This window comes from Microtus pennsylvanicus, chromosome 4 (genome assembly GCF_037038515.1).
Source record: "Microtus pennsylvanicus isolate mMicPen1 chromosome 4, mMicPen1.hap1, whole genome shotgun sequence".
NCBI classification, from domain to species: domain Eukaryota; kingdom Metazoa; phylum Chordata; class Mammalia; order Rodentia; family Cricetidae; genus Microtus; species Microtus pennsylvanicus.
In genome coordinates, this window is record NC_134582.1 from 29,782,271 (window position 1) to 29,798,156 (window position 15,886).

At 43.9% G+C, this 15,886-nt stretch overlaps 1 protein-coding gene and 1 non-coding gene across 5 annotated transcripts in view; both read left to right on the top strand.

The window, feature by feature from the left end:
• The window catches only part of Znf608 (zinc finger protein 608), a 109,835-nt gene that overhangs the window by 1,929 nt on the left and 92,020 nt on the right, over positions 1-15,886 (top strand). The window contains exons 1-2 of one of the 4 annotated variants that reach the window (XM_075968643.1): positions 6-796; positions 1,795-2,890. In XM_075968643.1, coding sequence (XP_075824758.1) covers positions 1,976-2,890 — 915 coding nt within the window. In that variant the 5' untranslated portion in view covers positions 6-796; positions 1,795-1,975. Of the gene's footprint in view, positions 1-5; positions 797-1,761; positions 2,891-15,886 lie in introns of those variants that run through there. The other 3 variants (XM_075968640.1, XM_075968642.1, XM_075968641.1) reach the window with 3 other exon arrangements.
• On the top strand, positions 15,776-15,877 carry LOC142849099 (U6 spliceosomal RNA). Its single transcript, XR_012910503.1, has one exon. It is a non-coding gene; the product is annotated as a U6 spliceosomal RNA (small nuclear RNA).

Consider the following 15,886-nt stretch of genomic DNA (forward strand, 5'->3'; position numbering starts at 1 on the left):
TTTCTCCACCAGCCCAGCTCCTCATCCCTCCCTTTCTTCCTCCTTCTCCTTCCTCCTCCTCCCCCACCCTCATCCTTTCACCCCCTGCGTAAGTTAGTTGGAGAAATCAAATGTCAGGACGAGCGGAAAAAATGCCACTTCCCGACTAACAGGCGGAATCCAGCCCAGATTTTCAGTCCTTTCTTCTTATTCTTTCTTCCCTTTCACTAATTTATCCCGATGTTAGCACATTCTGTCTCGTTACTAGAGGACGCCTGTAGGTTTGCTACATGAGATCATTACTTACTGATCACGGTGGCTCTGAAGTCTGCAACTGAAGGCGGAATCAGAAGTTCGGAAAAGTTTTTTCTCTAATCTCTCTCTCTCTCTCTCTCTCTCTCTCTCTCTCTCTCTCTCTCTCTCTCTCTCTCTCTCTTCCTCCCTCCCTCCTTCCCTTCTTCCCTCCCTCCCTTCCCTCCCCTCCCCCTCTCTCAACACCCTATTATTCTGAATGCTTGTTAAGAGGAAAAACACCCTTCGGTGCTTGGGTTGTGAATGGGAAGCCTCTCCCAGCTGCACAGTGACACATTTTTTTTTTAAGGAGAAAAGGACTCCAGACCTTTTTGCCAAAAGGGGGATGGGGAAGTGGAATAATGTTACTGAGTGATTATTTTGGCTGAGGTGTGTTACTTGGTTTTTTTCCTTTTTGATCATTTGGTGTTTAAGTAAAATGAGGCACAGGCTTGTGTGCCGAGTGGCGTGAGAAATACCTTTTGATTTTCGGGCCTAATTTTAAAAAATGGTAAAGGATTAAAAGGTAAGCATTGTGTGTGTGTGTGTGTGTGTGTGTGTGGTGTATGTGTATTTATTTATTTTCTTGACAACTGTTAAAAGGGGACTGATCCCTTTAAAAACTGTTTTAACTGCTCTTTGTCAAACACACAGTCATTTGTGGTCACCGAGGCCACCGTGGCGCAGATCACCTAAAGTGTATGTCTTAATCAGTTTCCCTATAGTCAGTAGCACCATATTTAACAGACTGAGCAGGTCTGTGACCCAGGGTTATGGCAAAATTGTTTAGATGAATTTCCCTTTTTTCTAAAAAGGCAGATATTTAACCTTTCTGCTCACACTGTCTTTTTACTGAGAGAAATACTCTTAGAGAGGTCTGTATATTTTTCAGGAAGAATTGCTTGACTGGGGGTGGGGGAAGGGGGGTGGTATCTATGTGTGTGTGAGGGGGACTACTGTTGCCCCCCCCCTCGTTTCTTATGGGGAACAAAACTACATTACACAGGCAATTTTAAGTAGTATTAAAATTAGAAAGAAAAAAATTTAGTGACATCATTTTGAACATGGGTCCCAGAGAACTTTCAGGGCCTGGTTATTTACCCTGAAAGAGCCAAGATATGTTTAGGGATGTTTAACAACGTGTTTTACTTGTCTCAATGTCCATGATCTTTTCCTGGGGTTGAAATAGCCCATGTGCCAGGCAAAAATGTTCAACTTAAAAAAAAAAGCCACAAAAATCTTCTTGGGTTTGAATCAGATCCTTGGAGATATTTTAATGTTTTTAAAGAACTGGCTATCCCCCTGTTGTTTAGAGGGGTTTTCAGCTTCTGTAAGATGCTTATTGTCAGGGGTGCTGTTCAAGTCTGCCTGTTTGCCTTTAAACCTGGTATTGGACTGTGGAGACAATAATGAGCCCCTTACTCTCTATTCTTCCTTATACCCCTTACCGACTCCCTGGTATGAATCGTTTTCTATGCCGGTAACATCCAGACAAGAAATATTCGACTTTTTCCCCCTCCACAGGAGATGGTGGACCTGGAGTGAGGGTGTGAGATCTCTGAACACATTCTTGGAGCAGGAAAAAGCAGAAGATTGTAAGGATTTTTTTTTTCTTTAAGAGAAAGCCCAGCGGAGCTAAACGAATGTCCCCTCATCTCCCAAGGAAAGTTCATCGGATTTTTAATCTAGAGAACTCATCTTCAGGATGTCCGTGAACGTTTCGACTGCAGGAAAAGGTGTGGATCCAAATACAGTTGATACTTATGACAGTGGCGATGATTGGGAAATCGGGGTTGGAAATTTAATCATTGATTTGGACGCCGATTTGGAGAAGGACAGACAGAAATTTGAGATGAATAATCCCACCAACTGCACTACCAACAGCAACACTAAGGACTGTGGAGGTCCGGCCTCCAATGGGACCGGTGCTACCTCAGCCTTAGCTGATGGCCTAAAATTTGCTTCTGTTCAGCCCTCCGCTCCCCAGGGGAATTCACACAAAGAGACCAGCAAATCAAAAGTGAAAAGGGCTAAAACTTCTAAGGATGCTAATAAATCTCTGCCTTCTGCTGCCTTGTATGGAATTCCCGAGATCAGCAGCACTGGCAAGAGGCAGGAAGTCCAAGGGCGCCCTGGAGAGGCTACTGGCATGAATTCAGCGCTGGGTCAAAGTGTGAGCGGCGGCGGCGGCGGCGGCGGCGGCAACCCAAATAACAACGGTACCAACACCGGGACCTCGGCTGCCACCACGGGGGCAAGCTCCTGTGGGAAAAGCAAGGAAGAGAAGCCAGGGAAAAACCACAGCAGCCGAGGCGCCAAACGGGATAAAGATGCTGCGAGATCCCGGAAAGACAAGCACGACCTGCTGCAGGTCCACCAGAATGGCAGCGGAGGCCCGGCCCCCTCCGGTGGTCACCTCTATGGCTTCGGGGCCAAGAGCAATGGAAGTGGTGCGAGCCCCTTCCACTGCGGGGGCGCTGGGAGTGGCAGCGTTGCGGCTGCAGGGGAAGTTAGCAAAAGTGCTCCGGATTCGGCGCTCATGGGAAACTCTATGTTGGTCAAAAAGGAAGAGGAGGAGGAGGAGAACCACAGGCGAATCAAGAAACTGAAAACCGAGAAGGTAGGATAAGGTCGCCTTCTTGTGTGTCCCACTCTGTGTGCATCTGTTTGGGGATGTGGGATGTGCCTCCGGGTGCCTTACACTTCCTAGTGATTTCGGGTTCTCTGTGATTTCTATGCCGATCATCCTTTATGGGTGTTATCCTGAGTGCAGTGTTTGGCTCTTGCTTCTGCTGGTGCTGCTTCTGCTGCTTGTGGTGCCAGGTTTGAAAGGTCATGGGGTGGGAGGTCCCGAGTGTCCTAAGTGCCTTTCGCCTTGTAAGGGCTCCTGGCCAGCCAGCAAATTGTCCTCGTGCTTTGAATAGAAAACCTGCTGCAGCACTAGCTTGACTTTCGTCCTGGTTTCTTCCCTCAAGAGATTGGCGTCTGTGTTATTGTTAACAATGTGTCCTTAGGAACAGGGTTCTAGTTCCCTCTGTGGGAAGGAGTGTGAAGGGTTATTTGCACTCCCTTTTCTGTTACTTTCCCCCAAAAGAGTTCTGCCAAAGGATGTACTCCAGTCTTGCAATGTTGGTCACTGATTTCGTAACTCTACAGCCAAAGTGTGATGGTTTTGGTGGCTGTGAGGACTCTCCTTTGACTCTCTCTCCTGTCTGCAGCTAGAGCTGTAAGAATGCTCTCACTTGGGTATTTAGCTGGCCTGGGCAGTCGGAAGCTCAGTTAAGTAAGAATTGGAAAGCACACTTGGCTCGTGTTCCTGAAATGTGACGCTCTAACCGAAGGGGGCATGGTGGCAACAGCGAAGGGGAATGCTGGAAATGCGTGCTACACTTAACAGTGCTTGACTTAGGCCATTTGGACCCTTGCACCCCTCTTGGTCATTGTCTTAAAGTCTGTGGTTAGACACTGTACTGGAAAAACTGCCCCCAGTGTTACCTTCCTTAGGCATGGAGGCCTGGGTCTTGTTGGTCTGGGATGCAGTTGCTTTGGAATGTTTGGCAACTGATGGGCTTGTGTCTATCAGGAACATTGGCTGGGAGGTGAGCGATGTGTTTCTATGAAATTAGTGTTTAGATTCATTCCACAAGTTGTAGCATGCAGATGTAGTATTTTTTGTTGTAGCAATGTGTTATCTAAATATGCTTATTATACGACGTAATTTCCCCCTTTCTGTCTTGATCAGAATTGTAAGTGATGCTGAGAAATCTCCTGGGAATTATTTCTGCATGAAATGATTCACAGTTCTCTGGTCCTTTTTATTTTCAACTTCATGCTCAAGTTTTAAATTAGAACATAGGACTAAAGCTCTGATTTAGGTCTGATGGAGGTAAAGAAAGGTGTGGACAACAATCTCAAACATGCAAAAGACCACTGCCTACATTTTGAATCCAAATCCTCTTAGATAGCCTTTTACATTGGTGAATTTAAATGAACTTAAAAAAATATACTCAGGTTTTGCTTCTTAGTTTAAATGTGTGGTTTCACATAATTTCTACCAAAAGACGTTTTGAAATCTTCTTATTTCTTAGTACAGTGGGGCATTTACTTTTGTTGCCAATAGTCTTCAAATTGCAGCTCTAATCTGCTTTAACTATCTGGATGAATTGCCCTAATCCAGTGCTCACAATGCTGTGGTTAAGGAGTCAGAGCTGTTTGATTGGCTCCCCTGGCTGCTGGGAATGTGGGAGGTTCTGCCCTTTTGCATTCCCCTTAGCCTTTTAATCTTCCAGCCAAATGTTCACATTCAACAATTTTGTTTAGCTGGCGATCGGAACATTTCAGGCTCTCCAAGGCTGCTGTCATGGCAACTGAGATTAGTGCGTGGTGTCGGTTCTCCAGTTTTTGTGTTCTTTTCGCTTCCCAGTCGCAGAAGGAAGTGGGTGAGAAGTGGAAAGGCTAAATTATTCACACACATGCAACGCATCTTCAGGCAGAGCAGTATAAATGGAATCGTATGAATTCCATAAAAGAGGAGCAAACAACTCATGGTGGGCGCTGAGGTGGGGGAGGGAGGAGAGAGAACACTGGCCCGCAGAAGGGAAGCTGTGCACCAGCCTCTGCCACTAGACTTGGCCCGGACATTCCCTTAGGATGGTTTCCAGGGTGCTGGAACCCACAGTATTGGCCATTCTTGTCAAGCTGAGGTGTTGTTGGCTTGAGATCTCAAACATTATTCCTTAAGCCCTGTCCTCCCCAACCCCCAAAAGACTTAGTAACACATCCATCCTTGGCTCCCAGAGATGTCATCAGTACCACGCAGGGAAGCAAACCTAATTCCATTAACTACTGGTTATTTCAACTTAGCCTTTGCTTTAGAAAACACTTTTAAAGATGCTAATTTAGGAAGCAAAAACTTAGTAGGCCCCCTTGACTTGAAAAAAAAAATTTCATATCTGAAGTTTTTTTTTTTAATTCTATATGTTAGTTCAACATTGCTTGAAGAACAAGTGCTCCCGAGTAAACATCATTAACCTGCAGCAGTTACATGTGGCTCTTACGTGTATAGGGGGAACACATTAAAAATCTATGGGCAATGTGTGTGTTGTTAGTATGTTTTTTTCCTGGTTAGAAGGTTAGACAAGATTTGTGAGTTTTGCTGTCACTGGGTAACCTTCCCAGCACGCCGACATGTCTGTTTTTGGTCTGTTTATTCTGTCTTTTCACTACACAGAGTCATGTAAAACATGATAAATTGGACCTTATGAAACCTAATTAAATCAATGAGCGTTCTGGCTCCTTTATGTGGAAACCACAAGTATGTTGTAAAAGTCGCCACTCCCTTAATATGTGAAAAAAAATCAAAACACGCCATAATTCCAAGATGTTTGAGCTATATTTCTACAACCCATTTTGTGGTTAAGCCATCAGTGACATATCTGAGTAAGGAGATTTGATGGGTTGGCTTTTGGTTGTTAAAACCTGCCTCTCCACCTGCCTCTGCCTTCCTTGCAAAGCATAATGGTCCTTCATTGAAGCTGTTTCCCAATCTCCCTTCATCGTCTTACAGTTTAGACTTACCAGAGAAGGAGCCATTGGGCTGGATTAAGCAGTAACGTTGAGTACAGTTAAATTCAGTGGGGTTATTCAGTCACTAGGATATTAGGAAACACACAGGAAAAAAAAGTCCTAAAAACAGCTGATACTTAAACAGAAATAAATGAAAGGCAGAGGTCATATTTATAGTTGTGTCTTAGGGGTCTGTGCAGTGCGTGTTGCAAGGAGAGTTATTTCTGTAATATCATAAACTCTTTTCATTTCTGTGGGCCTTGTCTTTCTAGAGACGGTGTCTATAAATGGACCTGTCTGTAAGAGGACATCATTCATTTTGTTTTATTCTCCTGCAGAAGCCTTTTTACACTTCACTAGGGAATCCTGACACATTCTCTAAGTGAGTGTGAGCAGTTTAAGAACATATTTTGATTAATGGCTTTTGTGGATATGCCCCCCCCAACACCCTCCATAATATAGTGTGTCCTGTGAATTAGGGAGTGCATTTGATCTAAGGCGGAATGAAAGGGCAGGAAGGTCACCTGCTTTAATGAAACCATTGAGTCCATTGTAGTTGGACAGTGCACAGTTTGCAAAGTTACATGTGGATTTAGCTAAAGGTGGCTTCCTGTCAGCATTGCCTCTCCTTTTCCAATAGACATCCTGGGGGGGGGTAGAGGGTGGGGATGGCTGGGGGAAGCTGTTCAGCTGCATCTGTGAGAACACATGGATCTTGGAGTATTTGTGTGACCAGGTCCGTCAATGCATTCTGAGTTTAGCATTTGAAATCTGTTAGGTTTGCTGAAGGAAGAAAACAGGAAAAGTATGCTCAATTGTTCCAGCCTGAGCTTAAGAGGGTACCCCACAGCTACTTTAATGTCTTGTCAAATAGCCTGCAATGCAAAGGGGGGGGGGGAGGCAGGTGGAGGGGCTGGATGTTCAAATGTCCTAGGGTTAAGAATATGCTCTTCAAATGAAATTGTTTGGGTGCAAGATGGTTTTAATTAGAGTATTATAAAGACTTAGTTTTTCCTAAGCAGAGTTTTATAGTTAGTAAGCGAAATGAAGGCTGAAAGTGCTAAGCAGGAATCTCCCTAGCCACAGAGGTGTTCAATAACCAGATTCAAACGACATGGAAAGTACCATCTGGTCTTCGTTTCCAGCATGAAACACAGGGATTCAATGAATGGCTGAGATTTGCCCCAATTCTGATGATGTCTGTGCTTTTTTTTTCTTTTTTTTGTTTTAATTTTAGAAAGCTCACCTGGTGGTACTTCATAGAAAATTGGAATTGCAGTAATATGAGCTCCACTGTGAAAACACATGTCCCCACATTTCTTTTAACCAGTTCCACTTTTGTTTGGAGGGTTTCCAGAAGTTCAGCCATTGACCACTGCCTATGGGTGATTCGGTTTCTACAGGCCCTCGCAATGAGGGGGTCAGTTCTTCAGAGATCTAAATGATTCTGTCAATTTTCCTCCTGGAGGCTACTGAGGGGAAAGGCTCCCCAGGGCTAACCCCGGTCATCACTCTTCATTAATCTAATTTTGTGTGATAGTGCTGGGGACCCTTGGTGTTTACTATACATAGGCCAGTCGCCGGGATTCTTGGTTCTGGGCTTAGTGGGAACCCTGGGTAAAACATTATCTGGCCTTTGTTTGAGGTCTTTTATTGAAGCTAATGACTGAGTTTGTGCCTTCCTGAGATAAATGACATTATCTCTGAGTGGGCTGACAGGAAACAGACATGTTAATGGTGAAGCTGCAGGGGAGTATCTGCTTGGGTTCTGACAAAGGAGTGGAGAAGGGACCCCTGGTTGTGGTCATTAGCACATAATGCATTCTTGCTCGGTCTTAAGAGGCCCTTGATAATTGGAAAGCTATTTTAGCCATAAGCACTTAAATCATAAATTTACTACTGTTAGTTGCTTTGCATTTTCCAAGAGTAGCAAAGTAAAGTGTTTTTGTTAAGAACTATCAGTTCTGCTCTTGAAAGGTGGCAGCAGCCGGGCTCTTGGTAATGAGTGACGTTTGGGAGAACTGCAGGTTGAACCATTTGTTTTTAAAATCAGGTGGGCACCTTCTTTGTCTTTCAGCATTGCTCTGCCTTCCTTCTGCAGCCCCAGAGATTTAGGGAAGTCAGTTTTGTATTTGAAGATGTCTCGTGTGTGTGGGGGGGGGGGGGGAGGGGGGGATAAAAATCTCTTTTTTATAAGCTGGGAAAGAGATTTTGCTCAGTGATTTGAGTGTGATGAAACCTGCCTTTTGAAGTGTATGTTTAAAAAAGTCATGGGTATAATTGAGTTTCAATGCAATTTAAACTCTGCTGCTTGAACGAAGATAATTGCCACGTTGAACACACTCTAGAGGTGCAGAAGAGGTGGAGGGATCATACTCTTGTATTCTTTAATATTAAGCATTGGGAAGTTTGTCATAGTAATTACTGTAGCACAACATGGTTTTGATCGCCAGCACTCTACTTGCCAGCGACGTGAACATCAAGTGTTTTGCTTGAATACCAAACAGTTTATTTCTAAGTTACCTGGATAGCATTCTCCTGTCATGTAGAAGCCAGAACTAAGGAAACATTGGATTGCCCTTGGCAGTAACATCACAGTGAGGGTATCACTTCTTTATTAAGATTGTTACCAGCAAACAACACATGTCTGATGCCTGGGCCATTGAATATGGAAGGACCAGGAAACAGGTGAAACCTTTGCTTCAGTAATGATTTAGGTGGTCACCAAGTAAGTGATGTAAAGATCGTATCAGAGCCCTGCAAGGGATCTGTCATAGACATCTGTGAGTCGAAATGATGTAATGGCATATATAGATGTTGGTTTGGTAGTTTTAGGTGGTATGAACTTTATTCTCAAACCAAAAACAAACAACAACAACAAAAAAAAAACCCCAAAAGTTTTGAGAAGGCTCAAAGGGTAAAGCCACAAAGCCTAATGACCTGAGTTTATTCCTTGGGATTGCTCCTCTGACCCTCTTTATGTGCCCTGTGGCAGGGGCACACCCCATACCTGAGGCTTATGCACCCATAAGCAAGCAAGCAAACAAATAAATAAAATGTAATTTTTAAAAAGTACTACTAATTTTACACATCACTCTTCTCCAGAGAAAGGAGGCCCCTCCCTCTGTTCCAGTTCTGTCTCTTCCACTGAAATTTCTCTTAGGGCCTACTTGCTTCCTGTTACAAGTGCTTCCTAATTCAAGCCAAAGGTTTTAGCAACTGGCACAAAGCCATTGCAACTGAATGAAAAGTTGTCGAACCACCCTTAGCTGGTTGACCAGCGGCTGGGCTATTTGTAAGGTCATTTTAAGAGCTGCAGGGGAATTCAAGATCATGAGACTGGCACTTGCTTCTGACAACTGACTGCTACATGCCTGCAAAATTTTCCTTAGAAACACCTTTGGGAATGCAGTCGAAGAGTATGGGTTTTGCTTCAAGAACTGAAGTGATCACAAAGCAAATACATGTGCTTGGTAGGCCAGGGGGCCTTAAAACTATAAGGATCTCATCTGATATTTACCCCCAGGGAAGTTACATGAAAACTTAAAGTCTACCATGTAGCTGTAACAAGGACCGTTAGGGTGTTCTGTTAAGACATGTGGGTTTAAAGTGGCCAACAGACATCACTGTGAACTTTTTTGAACTTTTTCAAAGCCACTCCCTCTTCTTTCCCATCACCCCTACACAGCCCTGATTTTTATTCACTGGGATTCTCATTTTCCTAGCTTTCTTCCTCCTGAGACTCTTCATTGTCAGAGAGCACCTTAAGAAAAATGTACAGTGCGGGGCGGGGGGGGGGCATTTAGGCATATCCAAATAATGCCCGTATGACTGTAGGCATCATGGTTTAAGAGTAAATAAAAATATATTGGTTATGTTTTGTGCTGTTCATAATGATCTTAGAAAGTCCGTGTTTAGGGTTGAGAATGGGTTCATTATGTTAACCAGAGAGCAGATGGCATGGTGCCACAGACGGATAATTTTACTTAAAGGGACTTTGAAGGTTTTGATGTGTTTTCTTTTCCTCTTATTTCCCCGATGGCTTCTTTTTTATTGAAGGGTAACTTAAGGAGACCTGGTAGCAATTTTACTGCCTTCCCCTGACAGTTTGAAATAATAGTTTGGTCTTTGGTTGCGTTGATCTTGTACCAGTGAGCTTGGTTCTGGTTTTTGTCGTGTGTGTGTGTGTGTGTGTGTGTGTGTGTGTGTGTGTGTGTGTGTGTGTGAAGTGTTTGCACTGTGTTTTAAGAAATGGACTCTTTTATATGCTTCACTTAGCAGCAATGACCAAGTTCCAGTTGGTCACACTTTCATAAAGTCCTGGAAGTTACTGTTCGCCCTTTTGATGAAAGAAAACCCCTGGTTTGGTAGGAAAGCTTGCCTGTCCCTCTGGCTGGCTGCCTTCCTTACACCTCTGTGTCTTTCACATTAGGCACTGGAGGTTCAAAGGTCAGGTCCAAGTCGCTCCTTGTGAGCTTGGTGGCCTATGTCGGAGGGCTGCGCTCTGGTGAGGTACCAGCCTCACCGCACTCTTGAATTCCGCTAGCAGAAAATCACCGTTTATAGTCCCGTGTAGATTTGACAGTTTAGTTCATTCTTCACTTAAAATAAGACGGGGATCTGGAGAACATTCCCCCTCCTCCCCTCCTCTTACCCCCTCCTTTCCTTTTCCAAACTGTTCTCAGCCAGACCAACTTACTTTTGAATTTCCTGTCATCCCCTTCACTGACTTTATGGATAGCTCATATTAAAAACAATAATGTTTGGCTTGGAAGGACCAAAGCCTTGGGTTTTCATTCTTCATGGAGGACTGTTTATTTGCATGTGGCTCACCACAGTACATGGATAATGCTATCAAATCTGGGTTTTATTATGGGCTCATGATTAGCAGAGTGGCGCTTGGTTCTGTGTTCCCAGGTTCCAATTCTTTTGTGATGGAAATGAAATTAGGACCAAATCTAGGAAGCGAGGGAGAAAAATAGGCAGCAACAACAAAAAGAACCTGACCTTTGACCTAATTCGAAAACAAGTGATGATTTAAAAAAAAAAGTCGAAGTGAGTGAAACAGAGAGTCGATGTGAAGCTGTGTGGAAGTTGGGCAGAACGCTGATGGACGGTGGACACCCGGTCAACTAGGCAGACTGCATTGTCTGACATCTTGGGAACTGATGGAGAAGCGCTGAGCTTTCCCAGATCACTGCTGGAAGGTGCAATCTCAGTTAAGTCCCTCCAGTGTGCGGCTGCAGCCCAAAGGGAGCAACATGATGTCAGAAGCGAGCAATTGGTCTCCCTTCACCCCCTGCATCCAGCTCCATTCGGGCAATTGTCTCCATTTACATTCCTTGCCCAAATCCTTCTCCAGCCTTTCCCGTGCTGGCGCAGCAGATGCCAGACACTGAAGTCGAAAGCCAGCAGCTGTTTCCATTACTTCATGGCTCTATGAGCCCTCACAAGCTGCTTCCCCCTTCCCTCCCCTCCCCCACCTGGCAAAGAAAGGCCCTCTCCCTTGGACTTGGGCGTCTACCCGTGTGTCACTGTGCAGATCCCATTATTTATTTATTTATTTTATTTGTATGAGGGGACCTGATACCGACTGGCCTGGTTCCCTTGGGGCGTGGCCTGGGCTCCCGGGGCCGCGCTGCGCGCTCCTGGACTGCGGGGACGAGCCCTCCTTGCAGCCAGGGACCCGTTTATGGCCCTGAGCACAGTAAATCTGTCAGCTCTTCAGGACGCCATCACCTCTTTCTTCATTTGCTCCAGCTTCTCGTCTGACAACGTTCCCCTGAGGCGGAATTCTAATCTGCTTCCAATTAGTTGTAAAATGTGACTGAAATTTCCACATTATGACTGCTGTTTTACTTACACGCACACATCTAGAAACAAATTAATGCCCTTCAATATTTATTTATTTATTTATTTATTGAGCCCTTGGATTTACTCGAAGAGGAAGAGTTCCCGGCTATTAGGAACGACTTCCAGGGATCATAGCTTCCCCTTCTCTGCTCTTTGATGCAGAACAGGAGAAGCCCTTTGGCTAGGGTTCCTCCCCCTGCAGCCATCTTTCAAGATTTCCCAGAATGTATTGCATATGTGTAAGTTTTGCAAAAAACATTTTGTAGGTTTTCTAAAATAAACAAAACAGGATATCTGTCTAAGGAGGGGCCCTTGTGGAGTGTTTTAATAGAACAGAAATACAAATTTACTTCTAAATATAGCACAGCTATATTTGACCCAGATACAGTTACATGTTACATTTTAAAATTCTTTCATTTTATGGCCAAAAGCTGTAACCCCAGGTAAAGGAATTGGGTCATCACTTGGTTTGATAATTGGGATTGCATTAATGATGTCATTGGAGACACTAACAAGTACCCAAAATTGTGTCCGAGTCCTTGGAGCACAACCCCTTGGGGCTGTTGGCGCCCTTGTGTTGCCATCCCTGGAGTCTCCTGACTTAAGTCCCCACCCCCACCCCCCATGCAGCAGGGCACAAACTATGAGAAGGGGCCGGGCTCTGGGTTTCAGGTTGGTTCTACCGTGGGAGAGATGTTTACGCAACAGTGTTCATTACTCTGTTGCCTCCATTTCAATGAATTTTCATAAAGTTGTTGATCACCTGATTTGTGTGACTTTTGGAAGTGTTAAGTCTTGGCCAAGAAAGAAACGTTGAGAATGTTATTTCATTCCATCCCTCGGGAACTGCTTTCTCAAATACTGCTCTAGAGTTTTCGCACACAGGACAGTGGACCTGTGGCTTAGCATTGGCAGAGAGGTGGTACTCTTCACGTTAAAGGATGTAAGCAGCGAGATTTACTGGTACATTTTATATGAGAGTTGGGTCCTCAGGCATCTTGGCAGATTGATACCAACAGCAGTGATGGGCTTTAAAGAGGTGTGAAGGGTTTTATTGATGATAACAGTGGTTATGTTGATCATGGTGCTCAATTTCTAAGTAACACTTTCACGTGTAAATGGATGCATCTATTGTCTTTTCAAGGTCATTGTCATATAATCATACAGCTCCGTGTTGAATGATTTTTTTTCACCATCCTTTTCATGTGCTATTTTCAATCTCTGTAATCAAGCAGGAGTGTTTATTTCTCTGCATTTAAACGGGTCTTATTTTACATTAGTTATTATATATAGCATATAAATTACTTAGATGATTTTGCAAAACCTTTTTATGTTTATTATCTATTAAGTATAAATAACTCAAACTATTTCTACTAAAGCCCTTTGTTTAGACTATGTACAAACTCCATAAAAGAAATAGACAAGTGTTTTGTATTGCTTCCCCTTTTAATGTCTGGTAGCAAAAAGAAAAACAGCAGACTGAAATCCCTAAAATTTGAAAACCTGGGCCTCTTAGATTGTGGCGCTCCCCTAGCTTTAAAAGCATTGCATCTCCATACTGAAGCCTCACAATAGGTATGCCTATGGTATTGGGATTCACTAATTATCCCTTAATGAGGTCAGTCTACCCCAGTCTTTCTCCCTGTCTTGGGAGGAAAAGCACACAGGACAGTTGGATCTCAAGTGGATCCTGCTGTATTTGCAACGTAGCATAACTTCTTTGGAAGCCCCCTGGGTACTTAATTGGGGCCTGGCATTTGTGTTGGGGGTGGGGGTGCTGCTGCACACAGCCGCTCTTTGTGCGTTTGGAAGCCCCTGTGCATCTTGGAAGCATTACATACCTTTGTTGATGGTGCATAGCTTTCTAAACTCTGAATGAGCTTATTCCCTTTTAACTGTTGGGAGAACAAAATAATGGACGAACCTAGAAGTCTCTGGGTTGGGCAGCAGCCAAGCTGTTAAACAACAACAACAACAAAAAGGACGAATGAATGGTTTAATTGTAGAGCAAACCATTTGTTTACACACTAAGACTTACTCCTCACTAAGCCCTATGGACCGATAGGTGACAAAATGTGGCTGTTACCGAGAGATTGAATGCCAGGGTTGTGTTTTGTGATCACACTCAAGGGTTTCTCCCAGGTGCCTTCTTTGTGTGTAAAGGAAGCAAAAGGAAAAATCATTCAATTATTTGGTAGGAAGACTGTTTGGCCAAGAGCATGTCTTAAACTGTCAAGAAATGAGGTAGGATGTGGGAAGGCAGGTGGTTATCACTTCCTTGCCTGGTCAAGACATTAAAATCCTAAGGTTCTTGTAGCTGAGAGAGAAGGACTTGAGGACTCTTGTTAGGTTTTGTTTTCTATTTTGTTAAGGTGGTGTTGGTGAGGGTCAAACTGGGAAGTGTACTAGCTGAGGAGTAGAAAAAGGGTTTGGGCAAGAGGATGGATAGTTGGGGGCCCTTGGTTCCCCAGGTCCTATTCAACATATTCTCCAGAGTTGTTGGGACATTTGCTGGAAATGTCCCCTATTTCACTGGGTAGTAGCATGGCTCTGAATGGAAAGGAACTCTCCAGGAAGGCAATGAAGAGCCTTAGCAATGAAGGATCCACAGAACTGTTGTCCAGAAGTCTGAAGCTAGAGTGATTCTCTTTAGAAAATAACAGATGAACTTTCCAGAATACCAGAAACAATGGCCTTTGTTCCCATAGCAATTGCAGTTCAGCCTTCTAATCTCCTGGATAAAAAGATTCAGGGATGTCTCCAATAAACTACTGGTTTCTGGCGGTGTCAGTCTAAACACTTCCTCATTTACTGCTTACATTTTTCCATCAGCCTCGTGAGCGAAACCCTTTATTTCAAACTGCTTCTGTCTACGAGTGATCCTTTCTGATAACTCCAGATTCAAATATTTTTTTATGGCCTCTGATCTGTCGAACCACAATCAAGGCCACCACACTGGGACATTAAAACCATTCGTTCACCACTTGATGAGTTCTTTAACATTTTATGTGTAGGGTTGTTTGGGCTGCAATTGTGTCTGTGCACCACATGCAGGCTCAGTGCCCAGAGAGACCAGAAGAGGACGTCGGATGCCTTGGAACGAGATGGTTGTGAGAGGGCTGCCTTGGTATTGGGTGTGGAAACCAGGTCCTCCAGCTTGATGCTCTTTTTCCTTTTTCTCTTTTCTTTTTGGGAGACAGGGTTTCTCTGCGTAGCCCGGGCTCTTTTGGAACTCACTCTGTAGACCAGGCTGGCCTTGAACTCACAGAGATCTGCCTGTCTCTGCTTCCCAAGTGCTGGGTTTAAAGGCATGCACCACCATGCCCAGCCCGCTCAGTTCTTAACCACTGAAACACCTCCATGGCTCCGCTGGATGCATTCTCGATCAACTGAGCTTGCAAGATCCCAGTCTGTTTAATGTCTTGGTTGTTTTCTCCCTCAAGTTTTAGCGCTACTATTTTCATACTTTTTATGCCTTTGAAATGGTACCATTTCTCATCCAAATGGCAGACCCGTAGCTTGGTTTGGGAGCTCTCTTCTAGGGACTGGTATGTAACAGTGATGGAGGAAGTGAGGAACAAAGAAGGTCGAACAGATCAGGTCTGGATGGCTTCATTCTCAAACTACTTCTGACGTTTAAATGTGCTCTTATTTATAGCTGATGTTTTTCTGGAAATAGATTCTATACTAATGAGGGAAGAGACCCGGTTTCACTGCTGTGAGAATTCTACTTAATTTTTTAAAACTGCAGACATTTAAATCTCCCCTTCTATCAAAGCTATCACTGTCACCAAGCAGACCAAATGAAAATGTGTTTTTTCAATGGAAAGAATTGCTGGACTTGGTGCCTCACAATTTTAATCCCAGCACTTGAGTGACAGAGGCAGGTGGATCTCTGTGAGTTCTAGGCCAGCCTGGACTACATGAGAGAACCTGTCCAAATATAAATATATATTACCAAAAATGATGACCTTCTTCAAATATTCACCTAAATTTGATTTTTTGGTGATCATTCTTTCTTTAAATGTTAACGTTTGCTCAGTCTGTTTACTTAGTAAACCAAAATGGAAATGGGAAATTGAAAACCATGCTCTGTAGTACACACACCAAAGTTGGAATATTGCAGAGACGATTAGCATGACTCCTGCAAAATGGTGACAGGCAAATCCGTGGAGCATTCTCTGTTCACCTTTGTGAA